This window comes from Bufo bufo, chromosome 5, assembly GCF_905171765.1.
Source record: "Bufo bufo chromosome 5, aBufBuf1.1, whole genome shotgun sequence".
NCBI classification, from domain to species: Eukaryota; Metazoa; Chordata; class Amphibia; order Anura; family Bufonidae; genus Bufo; species Bufo bufo.
Window position 1 is genome coordinate 25,588,672 of NC_053393.1, and position 16,556 is coordinate 25,605,227.

General features: G+C 41.7%; 1 protein-coding gene across 1 annotated transcript in view; it reads left to right on the plus strand.

The window, feature by feature from the left end:
- Positions 1-16,556, plus strand: part of TRAPPC9 (trafficking protein particle complex subunit 9) — a 516,382-nt gene that overhangs the window by 98,716 nt on the left and 401,110 nt on the right. The window contains exon 16 of the mRNA XM_040431647.1: positions 5,015-5,167. Coding sequence (XP_040287581.1) covers positions 5,015-5,167 — 153 coding nt within the window. The remainder of the gene's footprint in view (positions 1-5,014; positions 5,168-16,556) is intronic.

A 16,556-nucleotide genomic window follows, 5' to 3' on the forward strand; every position in this document is an offset into this window, starting at 1 on the left:
TAAACTGTGATAATCCAGCACCAATCAGTTCCTATTACTGCCGAGCAGGAAGTGTGTGACTCTCCTGCAGTGCCACCACAGGAGAAAAGAAGTATTACATGCTACCTGTATGCAAAACATTTAGCTCGGCTGGAGAACCTCTTTAACTTGAAAAAAGCTGAAAGTTTATGATCTATAAATGTGCAAATAGACTTCCTGATGCTGGATTAAAGGAATTTTGCTTTAATTGTTCTAACATTAATAAACCTATAAAATATTTTTTTTTTCAGTTTTTTATCCCGTCAAACATTTCTTCTCGTTTTTCTTTGTCAGTCGTATGTTACGTTAATTTATGTAGATTGTCCTATACTGTAGCCCGGACTTCTCTACATTTGCATTCCCAGCCTTGGACTGAATTTTAATGCTCCTGCAGCGTCTAATTGCGCGGCGAAGCTCGTGTCGGACTGAGGACGTCGCTCTACAGGTTTCGTAGGCGACGGCTGTTTTAATTCCAGAAATCTTTATAAACCTCCCGGCTTCATGCGTCCTTATATCGTGTAGCGAATACCCAGCCGCTTATGTAGCTCGTGGCTTTTGGGTGGGGGGTGTGAAATTAATCCCCGGTGACTTCTCCGCTTACCTGATCCGAGAGCTTCGGAAGGCTGCATCCCTAAAGACTCACATCCGTGGAGATTGACGGAAGCCAACTTTTTTTTAATGGTTCGTACTTTACTTAGACAAAAACTTTGAATGGTGGAATTTCTGTAACTACCTAACTGGTAATAAGGCGCCGGGCACCGCACTGAATACTAGATTTATTAGCTAGCAAGAAGCAAAGGTCACCATTCTCTGCTACGACCTTCATTTTCATCTTTGAGCAGAACGCCACTATATTTTATGATAAAATCAGCAAAAAATATTCAGTAACTTCAATAACACCTATTCTTTGTTTTACCACTTTTATTACAGAATTTTTTAACAATATCATGAGTTATACTCTAGTCCCCTCCAGAGCTGCTTTCGAAATTTAGCCTCAAAACACACATTGAGTTAGTACACTTCACTATCTGACATGTGGCTTTAGAGGCTTAGTTGTTACTTTCTTAGGGCGTGTTCGCATTGGCTTTATTGAATTCCGTTATAGGTTCCGGAAATTCTAGGACGAAATGCAAAAAAGAAGCCTTCAAAAGAGGCATTCCACTTTGCTCTATCCTAATGTCTATGGGGACACATAACGGTTCCGCTTGGTTTTTTGGTCACTAATGGAGTATTCCTGTTGTGACTATGAGATCGGCGGGGGTCCAATCACTGGGAACCCCCCCCGTTCATAAGAATGCAGACCCTGTACTGCTCTGCCGCTCCATTCATCTCTACGGGAGTTCTGGAGAGCGCAGTGCTCGCCTGTTTCTGGAAATCCCATAGAGGTGAATGTCACTTCGTACATTTTCAGGGCGCCCTTAGGGGTACAAGGGTCCCCATTCTTGTGATCAGTGGGGGCTGCAGCAGTAGTGCTGATCTAATAGTTATCCACATATAACAGTCTCAACCAGATTACCCCTTTAAGGACTGAAACACTGATCATTAAGGGGTTAAAAATGTAAGATTTGTAATTACATAATACTTAAAATAAAGCTTTCTCAACCCCCTCCAAAAACGCCCCCCCCCCCCCCCCCCGGTGTCTCCCTGGGGTCCCCCTGGACGTCCCGGTAAGTAGTCGGTCACACTTTCTCGGCTGATTGCAGGGACGGTGCGGAGTAATGTGCTGATGACAATGGGCGCTGTCACAAGCTGCCAGATCTCGTCAGCTGCAAACAAATTTCCAGAAGTAGGTGACATGCTGCCGGGTGCTGATAACGCCGTTATTAGCCGCACTCCATTCTGTCGTTTATTTTTTGTTTATTTTTATTTTTTTCATATTTTTTTTAACATTTTGGTCCCAAGTGCCTCCTGCATTATACAGCGCGTCACCCCGCGATATATTGTCCGTACATTTTCCAGGTTAATGCTGTGTAAGCAGCAAAGTGAGGACTTCACCTTCCAAATTTTTTTTTTTTGCCATCGTCCAACACAGAAAAACCACGCAGGTCCTGGACTGTCCCTTTTTGGACATTTGGTAGTTATATAGTATATGACAGTGTCACACCCACGAGGGTCCAGAATATTAGTTTCTAACCAATTTTGCTTATTTCTTTTCTCTCTTGTAGTTCAGAATTTCAGGCCCATGATGCTTTGCTGCATTGTACTTAAAGGGGATGATTAAAGGGGTTTTCTAAGTTCTATAATGCCCCCCTCCATATGCCCGGGCCCATCCCAGAGGTTGTACTTACCTCCTTCTCCAGCACCCGCCTCGCTTCTGATTCCCCGGGCGGCCGTCGCTGCAGCTCCCTGTTGCGCGGATGAAAACATCTAGCATTAGGGGGTTGCAGCCAATAGCAGGCCGCGACGGGGACGAGCCTCTCTAGCATCGCAGGGGCTATTGGCTGCCCCCCCGACACCGGATGTTTTTATCTGCGTGACTGGGAGATGCAGCCGCGGCCATGCTCATATGAGAAGTGATGGGGAGCGAGGTAAGTACAACCTCTGTGGGGGGCATTATAGAACTTGGATAACCCCTTTAAAGGGGATCTTCTAAAAACACTCGTCTCCATAGGTCGTGTCTGGTATATTGGTCCGCAAATCCGGAGTTGAGGCGCAGAACGGAACCACGGAACGGAAGCACTATGGAGTGCTTTCGTCGGTGTTCCGTTCCGTGCTGCCGTTCCGGAAAAAGATAGAACTTGTCCTATCTTTTTGCGGAAGGGACGGATCGCGGATCCCATTTAAGTGAATGGTGTCGCGATGCACATGCGGCTGGCCCACTGTCGGTGCCCGTGCATTGCGGGCCACAGCACGGGCAAATCCAGCACATGTTTGTGTGCAAGAGGCCTTAGATATGGCAGCAGGTAGGGGGAGTATGTTGCACATGGCAGATCAGAGTGTGGAGGTGGGGAAGTATCCAAGGAGGGCAGCTCAGACAGACTGCAGGAGTAGCGTGCACACAAGGCTGTTTGCAGGAAGAAGAAAGCAGCAGCATCCTGGACACACAGATCCAGTATGTATTACTGGGAGGTAAACGGCCACATGAGAAAAGTCTGAAACTACGAGCAGGTTGTAAATTAAATGTGTGGGGTCTGAAAATGAATGAATAATGCTTGCAGACTGAAATTTCGTGCAACTTTTTCATACTTGAGGTACCCACTGATGTATGTAGAAATGCAATTTTTTTTCTTGCCTAAAGCTACTTGCACATCAGCGATTTGGCATTCTGGTTTTGAGATCCGTTAGAGAATCTGAAAACTGGGCCAAAATCTGAAAACCGGGCTAAAAAGTGACCGATCCGGTTTGTTCAGTTTCGATTTAACACAACCGCATCCTGATGTGTTAAATCAAACGGAACCGTTTTGGTCCAGTTTTGAGATCCTCTTCCGGATCTCAAAACCGGAAACCAAAACGCAGATGTAAAAGTAGCCTTTAGGTCTCATGCACACGGCCGTGGCCCGGCCATCCCAAACAGCGGGTCCGCAATATACGAGCCCTGGCCGTTTGAATGGGTCCGCCATCCGGAAGGAGTAGTGCGGAACGGAGTGCTTCCGTGGGGTTTCTCTCCGTGCCTCTGCACCACAGAACGGTAGAACATGTTCTATTTTTTTTGCGGTGCGGACGGTTTACGGACCCGTTCAAGTTGATTAGCTCTCGATCCGTCTGCGACAGCAGCACAGATTGTGTCCGTGCATTGTGGACCGAAAATTGCGTTCCCCAGTGCACAGAACGGCCGGGCAATGATGCCTTCATGTGGATATAGTCGCACAAGGTTTAGCATTTCCAGTCTTTTTCCCTCTGCGGTGACGTGATTATCCGGCTCGGCTTCTTTGCAGGGATCACTATAGAGGTGCCCTGCAGAGCATGAATATGACATGAGTTCTCCGGAGCGGAGCTGTTGGCAGGTTGTGCATGATAGATATTTATAAGAACATTTTATCAGACAGACACTTCTTCTGCGCTATTATCCTATGGTAGGCTTGGAGGAGACAGATAAAGCAAATCTACCAAACGGATGGATTTCCATAGAGAACGCCGTTCCCCTCTCTAATAGGCGCATTGCTTACCGGCTGCGCTCTTAAACAATTTACACGATCCGCCAGGACGATGTGTCCCTCAAGGCGATGTCATTCAGCCATTTCACTCTTTCACACGCACAGAAAATATATATATTTGATATACCTATTATCAAATCAAAAGTACATACCAAATCCTGGTCCGTGAGCAAAAATGTTCATATTGCTGCTAAATTTTATTTCAGTTTTTTTTATAAGCTATACTTCTTGAGTACAGATTCACTGTAAAATTTAGTTTTTCAGCCAAATTTTCAAATTTTTCTATAAGTTTTAATAACGTGCACCAGTCACATCCTGAGCTGCATACAATCTTGCTCATTTACTACTTTGCAAGAACCCAAAATCTCACTGCTGCCACCTGCTGGCTAAGCATCCTCTGCCTGAGTCCAGGTGCATGGCTGAGATCTGATGCCTGTCAACCCCCCCCCCAGTATTATATTGCACATTGTGGGGTCGTGGAGCATTAAAGAGTTCTTGAGTCAAAGGAGGATTCTGGGATTTGTAGTTTTAGAACAGATGGGAGTTTCCGGAGATTGCTGATCCCTGAGATAGGGGGAGGAGGGGGCTGCAGATGAAGTTTCTCTCTTTCTCTGTGCGTGCTGTGAGAGGGGAGAAGGAGGCGCAATAACAGCAGGAAGAGCCTGGAAATTCAGCAAGCATTGAGAGAATTATTTTCTAAAGTAAGATGGACCCAAAATGCAGATTACAAAGAACATTTTCTTGTTCTATCAGACCCATACTACAGCTGCGTGAGGAGGATCCGGGATTCTTAAATCCTGTTTGTGGAGTGTACAGATATATATGCGTTCATGTACATTTTTCAGTGACTCTGTCTCACAAAGGATCTGTCTTCATGTGTTTCTGTTTATCAAACTTTGCAGAAAAACTCTACGGTGATTTCCTGATTTGGGACCTGGATGAAGCTCTCTCGCAACTGCCACTAAAACCCGGAAAAACAGCAACGTTCACCATCTATATCAAGGTCAAGCTGGACTTTTCCTGCCAAGAAAACCTCCTGCAAGATTTAAATGACGGTAAGTCATAAAGGCCAAGCGTGAACCCGTTATAAAAAGCTGCACTTTTCCTTTGTTCTTTTTCTTTTCCTTTTTTTCCCTTACTTAAATTAGTTCTGTTACCAGGATATTATGGGACAGGTCTGCTGTGCTATTAGCCAAAATGGCTACTAGGAGCAATTCAAGAATACAAAAAGTATTTTTTTGTCATTTTAACAAGACGTCCTGTCCCCATCTGATGCTGACCTTACATAGGGCAATATAGCCTATAGCCTACTATAATACTGCTCCTATGTACAAGAATATAACTACTATAATACTGCCTCCTATGTACAAGAATATAACTACTATAATACTGCTCCTATGTACAAGAATATAACTACTATAATACTGCTCCTATGTACAAGAATATAACTACTATAATACTGCCTCCTATGTACAAGGATATAACTACTATAATACTGCTCCTATGTACAAGAATATAACTACTATAATACTGCCTCCTATGTACAATAATATAACTAGTATAATACTGTTCCTATGTACAAGAATATAACTACTATAATACTGCTCCTATGTACAAGAATATAACTACTATAATACTGCTCCTATGTACAAGAATATAACTACTATAATACTGCCTCCTATGTACAAGAATATAACTACTATAATACTGCTCCTATGTACAAGAATATAACTACTATAATACTGCTCCTATGTACAAGAATATAACTACTATAATACTGCCTCCTATGTACAAGAATATAACTACTATAATACTGCTCCTATGTACAAGAATATAATTACTATAATACTGCCTCCTATGTACAAGAATATAACTACTATAATACTGCTCCTATGTACAAGAATATAACTACTATAATACTGCTCCTATGTACAAGAATATAACTACTATAATACTGCCTCCTATGTACAATAATATAACTAGTATAATACTGTTCCTATGTACAAGAATATAACTACTATAATACTGCTCCTATGTACAAGAATATAACTACTATAATACTGCTCCTATGTACAGGAATATAACTACTATAATACTGCTCCTATGTACAAGAATATAACTACTATAATACTGCTCCTATGTACAAGAATATAATTACTATAATACTGCTCCTATGTACAAGAATATAAGTACTATAATACTGCCTACTATGTACAAGAATATAACTACTATAATACTGCCTCATATGTACAAGAATATAACTACTATAATACTGCTCCTCTGTACAAGAATATAACTACTATAATACTGCTCCTATGTTCAAGAATATAAATACTATAATACTGCTCCTATGTACAAGAATATAACTACTATAATACTGCCTCCTATGTACAAGAATATAACTACAATAATACTGCTCCTATGTACAAGAATATAACTACTATAATACTGCTCCTATGTACAGGAATATAATTACTATAATACTGCTCCTATGTACAAGAATATATTTACTATAATACTGCTCCTATGTACAAGAATATAACTACTATAATACTGCCTCCTATGTACAAGAATATAACTACTATAATACTGCCTCCTATGTTCAAGAATATAACTACTATAATACTGCTCCTATGTACAAGAATATAACTACTATAATACTGCTCCTATGTACAAGAATATAACTACTATAATACTGCTCCTATGTACAAGAATATAACTACTATAATACTGCCTCCTATGTACAAGAATATAACTACTATAATACTGCCTCCTATGTACAAGAATATAACTACTATAATACTGCCTCCTATGTACAAGAATATAACTACTATAATACTGCTCCTATGTACAAGAATATAACTACTATAATACTTCTCCTATGTACAAGAATATAACTACTATAATACCGCTCCTATGTACAAGAATATAACTACTATAATACTGCTCCTATGTACAAGAATATAACTACTATAATACTGCCTCCTATGTATAGGAATATAACTACTATAATACTGCTCCTATGTACAAGAATATAACTACTATAATACTGCTCCCTATATACAAGAATATAACTACTATAATACTGCTCCTATGTACAAGAATATAACTACTATAATACTGCTCCTATGTACAAGAATATAACTACTATAATACTGCTCCTATGTACAGGAATATAACTACTATAATACTGCTCCTATGTACAAGAATATAACTACTATAATACTGCCTCCTATGTACAAGAATATATCTACTATAATACTGCTACTATGTACAAGAATATATCTACTATAATACCGCTACTATGTACAAGAATATAACTACTATAATACCGCTACTATGTACAAGAATATAACTACTATAATACCGCTCCTATGTACAAGAATATAACTACTATAATACTGCTCCTATGTACAAGAATATACCTACTATAATACTGCTCCTATGTACAAGAATATAACTACTATAATACTGCCTCCTATGTACAAGAATATAACTACTATAATACTGCTCCTATGTACAAGAATATAACTACTATAATACTGCCTCCTATGTACAAGAATATAACTACTATAATACTGCCTCCTGTGTACAAGGATATAACTACTATAATACTGCTCCTATGTACAAGAATATAACTACTATAATACTGCCTCCTATGTATAGGAATATAACTACTATAATACTGCTCCTATGTACAAGAATATAACTACTATAATACTGCTCCCTATATACAAGAATATAACTACTATAATACTGCTCCTATGTACAAGAATATAACTACTATAATACTGCTCCTATGTACAAGAATATAACTACTATAATACTGCCTCCTATGTACAAGAATATAACTACTATAATACTGCTCCTATGTACAGGAATATAACTACTATAATACTGCTCCTATGTACAAGAATATAACTACTATAATACTGCTCCTATGTACAGGAATATAACTACTATAATACTGCTCCTATGTACAAGAATATAACTACTATAATACTGCCTCCTATGTACAAGAATATAGCTACTATAATACTTCTCCTATGTACAGGAATATAACTACTATAATACTGCTCCTATGTACAAGAATATAACTACTATAATACTGCTCCTATGTACAAGAATATAACTACTATAATACTGCCTCCTATGTACAAGAATATAACTACTATAATACTGCTCCTATGTACAAGAATATAACTACTATAATACTGCTTCTATGTACAAGAATATAACTACTATAATACTGCTCCTATGTACAAGAATATAACTACTATAATACTGCTCCTATGTACAAGAATATAACTACTATAATACTGCTCCTATGTACAAGAATATAACTACTATAATACTGCCTCCTATGTAAAGGAATATAACTACTATAATACTGCTCCTATGTACAAGAATATAACTGCTATAATACTGCCTCCTATGTACAAGAATATAACTACTATAATACTGCTCCTATGTACAAGAATATAACTACTATAATACTGCTCCTATGTACAAGAATATAACTGCTATAATACTGCCTCCTATGTACAAGAATATAACTACTATAATACTGCTCCTATGTACAAGAATATAACTACTATAATACTGCTCCTATGTACAAGAATATAACTACTATAATACTGCCTCCTATGTACAAGAATATAACTAGTATAGGGGCGGAGCCTAGCCACGCTGCTGAATGGCCGCACGAGCTTGAGCTCCTCCAGCATTCCGGCTCATTTGCCCTATAAAAGCTCATAATTTGCCTGATTATGGGGAAACCTGGCAGAGAAAAGAACAGAGGAAGCTCAGAGTCCACCCCACTGCGCTCCAAACAGCCAGAGATGGAGAAGTTTCTCCGGAAAACGTCGAGGTTCACGGCGCAGAAAGGCCCCAATATGGCGACGTCTGCTGCACAGGACTCTGACGCCGGGGAATTATCAGACGCAGGCAGCGGCTCCGATGTCTCGGACAAGAGACCCAGAGACCCACCTCTCTCAGAGCGAACCCTGCGCCGGGTCCTTGAATCTGCCCTCTCGCCCCTGAAACAAGACCTGTCTGATATCAAGGACGACATGAAGCATCTGGGGCAGAGAGTGGTGGCGTTAGAAGCCACTCAGGAGGCCATCATGACATATGAAAGTAAAGCGTCGGAGGTGCTGGCGTCTCACAAGGCCTTGCTAAACGATGCCTTCCTGAAATTGGAAGACCAAGAAAATCGTAGCCGCCGGCGCAATATCCGCATCCGCGGCCTACCTGAGTCGTTTGCAGCGGAGGCCTTACCGACAGTGGCACGTGAATTGTTCTCTAAGCTGCTGGACCCTGACAGAGCGGCGGGAATCGTGGTGGAGCGCATACACAGGGCGCTGCGCCCTAGGCCTAAACCGCAAGAACCGCCACGTGATGTAATCTGTGGCTTGTTAAGTTACGTTGATACCGCAGCCATCCTCAAAAGCCAAAGAGAATTAGAGGTACTAGAATACGAAAATACCCCGATCCAGATGTTCCAGGACATCGCGCCATCCACCCTGGCCAAGCGGCGCCTTCTCAGGCCTCTCCTGGATATCCTGAGAAAAACCTCGACCCCATTCCGCTGGCTATACCCCTTTGGGTTGGCGATTTCCAGGAATGGTAAGCTACTGACCGTGCGTTCACCTGCTGACCTGGAATCTGTCTGGCGGTCCCTGGACGTTCCTCCGATGGAAATCCCCTCACGGTTACCGGCTGACCAAGATGGCGCCCTCCCCATACCACCTCGTGTCACCGCTTGGCAAACAGCGTCTGCGGGCAAGTCGGACCGTTCGGGACGCAGCAGGATGGAAAGGGATCCCACCTGATTAGAGGTGTTTGTAAGCATACCTTGCTGATATTTCTACCTCCACAGAATAGGAGATGACTGATGCTCACCTATGTGTTATTCAGGTTATTGAAGGCGGACATGATCTTCCTACATTTTCAATGTTTTCTACATTTTTAGTGTTTTATTTTTGTGGCCTATTGGGCTCAATGTTATGTTTAAAGGGCCTTGTGCCGTGTCATGGCTGCTACAGGACGCTACCTCTAGGACATTGCATTCTGTTCCCCACTGCAGGGCGATGTCCGGATAGATTAAGATGCTGGACACATCTTTCGTTTTTGGTCTCTTTTGTTCAGACCACAGGTGCTTTACTTGCCCCCTCGCCAGCCCAATCCTGTCTTGGCTGGTGATAGGTAGAGTGCCTAACCCTCCTCGGACGGGTTTCTTGCCTGAGTTACTCACTTGTCAACTTGACATGTTTAATGTTCTCTTACTCATTTTTTGTTCTTTTGTACTTCCCCTACCTTTTTTCCCTTCTCCTGCTCATATCATCTGTGTGCTCTTCCATACTTCCATGGATGTATTATGCATTTACTCACCTGAATGTATGCAAAAATGTCTTCTATAATAGTCGCCTCACTAAACGCGCATGGGCTGAACGAGCCATGTAAAAGGTCTCAAACTCTATCTCTCCTTCTGAAAGATAAGGTCTCTGTGGCCTTTTTGCAAGAGACCCATTTTAGAACAGGCAAAGTTCCTAAACTTCCCCCCAAGAAATTTGTCCAGTGGTTTCACAGTACTCATGATTCCACCAGTAGAGGGGTTAGTATAGCTGTGCATAAATGCCTCCCCTTTAAGCACTCAGCTATCTCAGCGGACCCTGAGGGCAGGTACATCTTTGTAAAGGGTTTACTGGGCGAATCTCCAGTGACCTTTGCTAACTTATACGCTCCCAATAAAGGCCAAGTACCATGGCTCGTTCAGACCCTTAATGTGTTGTCCTCCTTCTCTGAGGGCTTACTAGTTTTGGGGGGCGACTTCAATGTTGCCCTGGAGCCAGCGGTGGACACCTCGGCGGGCAGACCTTCAGTATCTTACAGGCTCCTGAGAAGATTAAAAATTTCCCTGAGGAAACTTAAAGTATTAGATGTCTGGCGGGCCCTAAACCCCAATGGCCGAGATTATACTTTTTATTCACATGCTAAACTGTCTTTCCACAGATTGGATTACATTTTCCTGTCGAGTTCACATGTGCGTAATGTCTCTGGAGCCCGGATAGGTAATATAACATTGTCCGACCATGCCCCTGTCATTGTCAATTTTTCCCTGTTTGGACCACAGAGAAGGGAGCGCTTGTGGCGTCTTAATGATACCCTGATTCTAGACCCCAGACATGCAGATAAAATTAAGGCCTCAATATCTGAATTTTTCACGCTTAATGATACCCCAGAGTCGCCTCCTTCTCCTTCTATATTATGTGAATTCCATAAGGTGGTCCTCAGGGGGGAGCTTATAGCTTTGGGAGCTTTTTTGAAAAAACAAAGGACACTAGCCCTGGACGCCTTATTGGCGAACATAACCCGTTTAGAATCCTCCCATAAGGAATCTCGGGCTATAAGCACCCTAGCAGAACTAACTGAAGCCAGAACAAAACTAAAAAATTTATTGAATGTCACCTCAGCAAAGTTGATACTTCGTGCCCGATTTAAGGCCTATGCGCATGGGGATAGAGGAAACAGACTGATGTCGGCAATTGCCAAGAAGCAGTTCTCTGACTCCTTTGTTTCCTCTATTAAAGACTCCAAGGGCAAAATACATAAGTCCACTCCAGATGTTGCTAAAGCATTTTGTGCCTTCTACGAGGCCTTATATAATTTGCCACCCCCTAATGGGACTACCCCGGGAGATCTAAGCGAAGCTACTGATAAATTCCTGCAGTCTCTAGATCTTCCCTCTGTATCCCCATTAAAAACTTCCCTCCTGACTAAGCCTATTTCTGATTCAGAGGTTCGCAAGGTCCTTATGTCTATCCCATCGGGCAAAAGCCCCGGACCGGATGGATTTTCCATTGCATACTATAAATCCTTTCAGGATGTGTTAATCCCACGTTTCAGGAACTTGTGCAACTACCTTCTGACAGGGGGCTCTCTTGCTCCTCATTCCTTATTGGCGCACATTACTGTCCTCCATAAGGAAAACAAAGATCCAACTTGCTGCAGTGACTATAGGCCAATATCTTTACTCAATAATGATGTGAAGTGGTGGGCGAAAATTCTGGCTACCAGGCTTCAGGATGTCCTCCCTGACTTTGTACATGAGGAACAAGTAGGTTTTGTCCATGGCAGACAGGGGTCGGAGAATACGGTGCGACTTCTACATCTTGTGAATTGGGCCAAGAGATCCTCTAGGCCTTTAGTCCTGGTGAGCACGGATGCGGAAAAAGCCTTCGACAGGGTCAGCTGGCTCTTTATGTCGCGGACCCTGTCGAAGTTTGGCCTCCCGGACCAGTTTATTAGTGCTGTTAACACCCTTTATTCGGCCCCCTCTGCCATGGTCAAAGTCAATGGAGCATTGTCCCCACCATTTCGCATCACCAACGGGACAAGACAAGGGTGCCCCCTCTCCCCGGAACTGTTTGTACTGGTCATGGAGACCCTTTTGTGTAAAATTAGGTCAGATCCTGCTATCAAAGGCCTTCAGATTGGCTCGCAAACCCATGTTACTGCAGCATTCGCGGATGACCTTTTAGTCATGACCTCCAACCCTGCAGAGGCCTTGCCCAAGTTGTTGAATACTTTTGAGGATTTTGGATTTGTATCCAATTTTAAAATAAATTATGGGAAATCCATGGCACTTAATATTTCATGTCCCCAATCTGTAGTCAATAGTCTAAAACGTGCCACCCCATTTACCTCGGCCTCCAGAGACATTACATTTTTAGGAACACGGGTTTCGGCCAATATTCAAGACCTAGCCTCCCTTAACTATGCTCCACTCCTGCAAGAGGTTCGCACTCACCTACAGAATCTGAAACTCCCTTTTGTTTCGTGGATAGGGAGGAAAAACTATCTGAAAACTTTCATTCTCCCCAAATTTCTTTATTTGCTGCAAGCCATTCCCATATGGTTGCCAAACTCATACTTCTCAGAGGTCCGCCGAGTGTTCACGCGCTTTCTCTGGAATGGCAAGTCTCCACGCATTGCCTACTCTGTCCTTACAAGGGACAAGAAATTTGGAGGCTTTGGGATGCCTGATGTAAAGTCATATTACACTGCTGTTCAGTTATGTAGATGTATATCTGCCCTGACCCACAAATCTAACTCTCTTTGCTCACGGCTCGAATCTGCACTACTCACCAACCAGGATCAGCTCACTCTATGGGGTGTTAGGCCCTTTTCAGCCAATCACTACGCCTCTTCCCCGGTTTGGAAAGGAATGCTAGTAGAATGGTCTAAAATGGTCAAATCCCAGCAGTTTAGCTTTCCTAACCCCTGTATGCCTCTTAAATTGTTACAGAGCTATATTCATCCTTCTGTGTCAAACCCCTCCGGGATTTGGTCTAGGCTCGCTGGCTTGTCCCTGCGGGATGTCCTTCTCCCAGATGGTAGTTTGCAATGGGATTTAATAATGGATCGCCCCGAAATCAAGTCAGCTCCTTTTTTCCACTTAGCAGACTTTAAGAGAGATACTAAGTTATGCGTAGTGAACTTTGCTAGTAATAGCTCCCCTTCCTGGCTTGAAAAGAAAGTCTTGGCCCCTAGGCCTCCTCTTAGGCCATTATCCCAGATGTATAAGGAATTGCTTTCCTCTTTACCTCCAGAGCTCGGTTATGTGACTTCATGGGAGCGAGAGCTTTCTATGACCCTAACGGAACCAGAGAGGGCCTTTGTTTTAGCCCATTCACATGGCTTCAGTCGTTGTGTAAGAATTCAGGAGAATTCTTTTAAGCTACTAAGTAGATGGTACAAAACTCCTGAATTCTTGCACAAACTTAATCCTGAGGTACCTGAGGTGTGCTGGAGATGTGGCATAGAAACCGGTTCATTATCACATATTTGGTGGTTCTGCCATAAGATTCAACCGTTTTGGAAATTGATAGAATCAATGATTAATAGCGTTTGCAAAACTAAAGTCCTATTAGATGCCAAACTTATCCTACTGTGGTGCCCTAATAGCACGATAACCCCTGCTAAGAATAACCTCCCTACAATGCTGATCACAGCTGCGAGATTACTGGTTCCCCTTTTGTGGAAAACTGATTCCCCACCAAATCTAGATATGTGGACGGACAAGGTAGATCATGTCTACCGCTTTGAGGAATTGGCGCATTGGGAAACAAACTCTCGCCATTGTTTCCTAAAGCTATGGTCCCCATGGAAATCACACAGGAATTTCACATGATAGAGCAGGATCCCCTCACTTCTCTGCCCCCTCCCCCACCTAACCCATTGTCTCCCCCTCCTTCCCTTTTTTCCTCCTTTTGATGTTTGTTTTATGGTGATGATGATGATAATCGCTAGTATTGTCTACACATGACTTGTATGCTGGATAACTACTGTAACTTTTAATGTTATGATACTGATGTCTTGTGTGGGCATGTGGCCTTGTTTTCTTACCTCAATAAAAAGAAATATGGTTAAGAATATAACTACTATAATACTGCTCCTATCTACAAGAATATAACTACTATAATACTGCTCCTATGTACAAGAATATAACTATTATAATACTGCTCCTATGTACAAGAATATAACTACTATAATACTGCTCCTATGTACAAGAATATAACTACTATAATACTGCTCCTATGTATAAGAATATAACTACTATAATACTGCTCCTATGTACAAGAATATAACTACTATAATACTGCCTCCTATGTACAAGAATATAACTACTATAATACTGCCTCCTATGTACAAGAATATAACTACTATAATACTGCTCCTCTGTACAAGAATATAACTACTATAATACTGCTACTATGTACAAGAATATAACTACTATAATACCGCTCCTATGTACAAGAATATAACTACTATAATACTGCTCCTATGTACAAGAATATAACTACTATAATACTGCTCCTATGTACAAGAATATAACTACTATAATACTGCCTCCTATGTACAAGAATATAACTACTATAATACTGCTCCTATGTACAAGAATATAACTACTATAATACTGCCTCCTATGTACAAGAATATAACTATTATAATACTGCTCCTATGTACAAGAATATAACTACTATAATACTGCCTCCTATGTACAAGAATATAACTACTATAATACTGCTCCTATGTACAAGAATATAACTACTATAATACTGCTCCTATGTACAAGAATATAACTACTATAATACTGCTCCTATGTACAAGAATATAACTACTATAATACTTCTCCTATGTACAAGAATATAACTACTATAATACTGCTCCTATGTACAAGAATGAAACTACTATAATACTGCCTCCTATGTACAAGAATATAACTACTATAATACTGCTCCTATGTACAAGAATATAACTACTATAATACTGCCTCCTATGTACAAGAATATAAGTACTATAATACTGCTTCTAAGTACAAGAATATAACTACTATAATACTGCTCCTATGTACAAGAATATAACTACTATAATACTGCTCCATGTACAAGAATATAACTACTATAATACTGCCTCCTATGTACAAGAATATAACTACTATAGTGCTGCCTCCTATGTACAAGAATATAACTACTATAATACTACTCCTATGTACAGGAATATAACTACTATAATACTGCTCCTATGTACAAGAATATAACTACTATAATACTGCTCCTATGTACAAGAATATACTGCCACGATTGTGCCTTCTATATAGACTATGACCATTATTGTACAGCCTCTTGTAGTCTCTGTAGCGGCGGAGGTATATATATATATATTCTGTAATATGCTGCTCTATCTAGTCTACTTGCATTGAGTTCTGATAAGATCTGTGCTGAGCGCTCCTGCACTGTGTGTTTATACGGTCTGTGATTTACCGCCATCTGTATTATCTCCTTCCTCACTTTCATACTTGGTGAGAGACTTTGATATAAACCTCACTTATTACCGCCTCTCAGCACTCCCATTGTATCGTCTGACTCTGACTTTCCGGCGGCTCTGTTATAAATGGTGTGCAGCTTCCAGTCTGACTCCACCTGATCTGTGGCTGCTGCAGGCGGTGGATTCGGCAAATCTTGTGCAATGTACTAAAGATGTGGTGTATTTCTCCCTGTCAGGGCTCTGCTCCTCCTGCGCTGTTGGGGGTCACTCCTTCACTCTGCATAGGATGATCCTGGAGATTTCAGTCCTGCCGCTCTCTAATATAACTTGCCGTTAAATTCTCCACCCTTTCTATCCTTTTCAGGATCTCTGCTTGCTGTCATAGAAACCACCGGCCACCTTCCTTGAGATCGCATTGTGTGGAGGGCCGTGAGGTGACAGCGGGAGCCTCATTCATTTGAAACCAAGTCCGCCTGACGATCTCTTATGAGTACATCATCCAAATGGTCTAACGACTGGGATCGGAGATTTCTCTGATCCCGGCTGTCAGATCAGGAGCACAGCACTCGCTCCTCCAGGCAGCAGATAGACTGTAGACTTAATGAAAGGTGT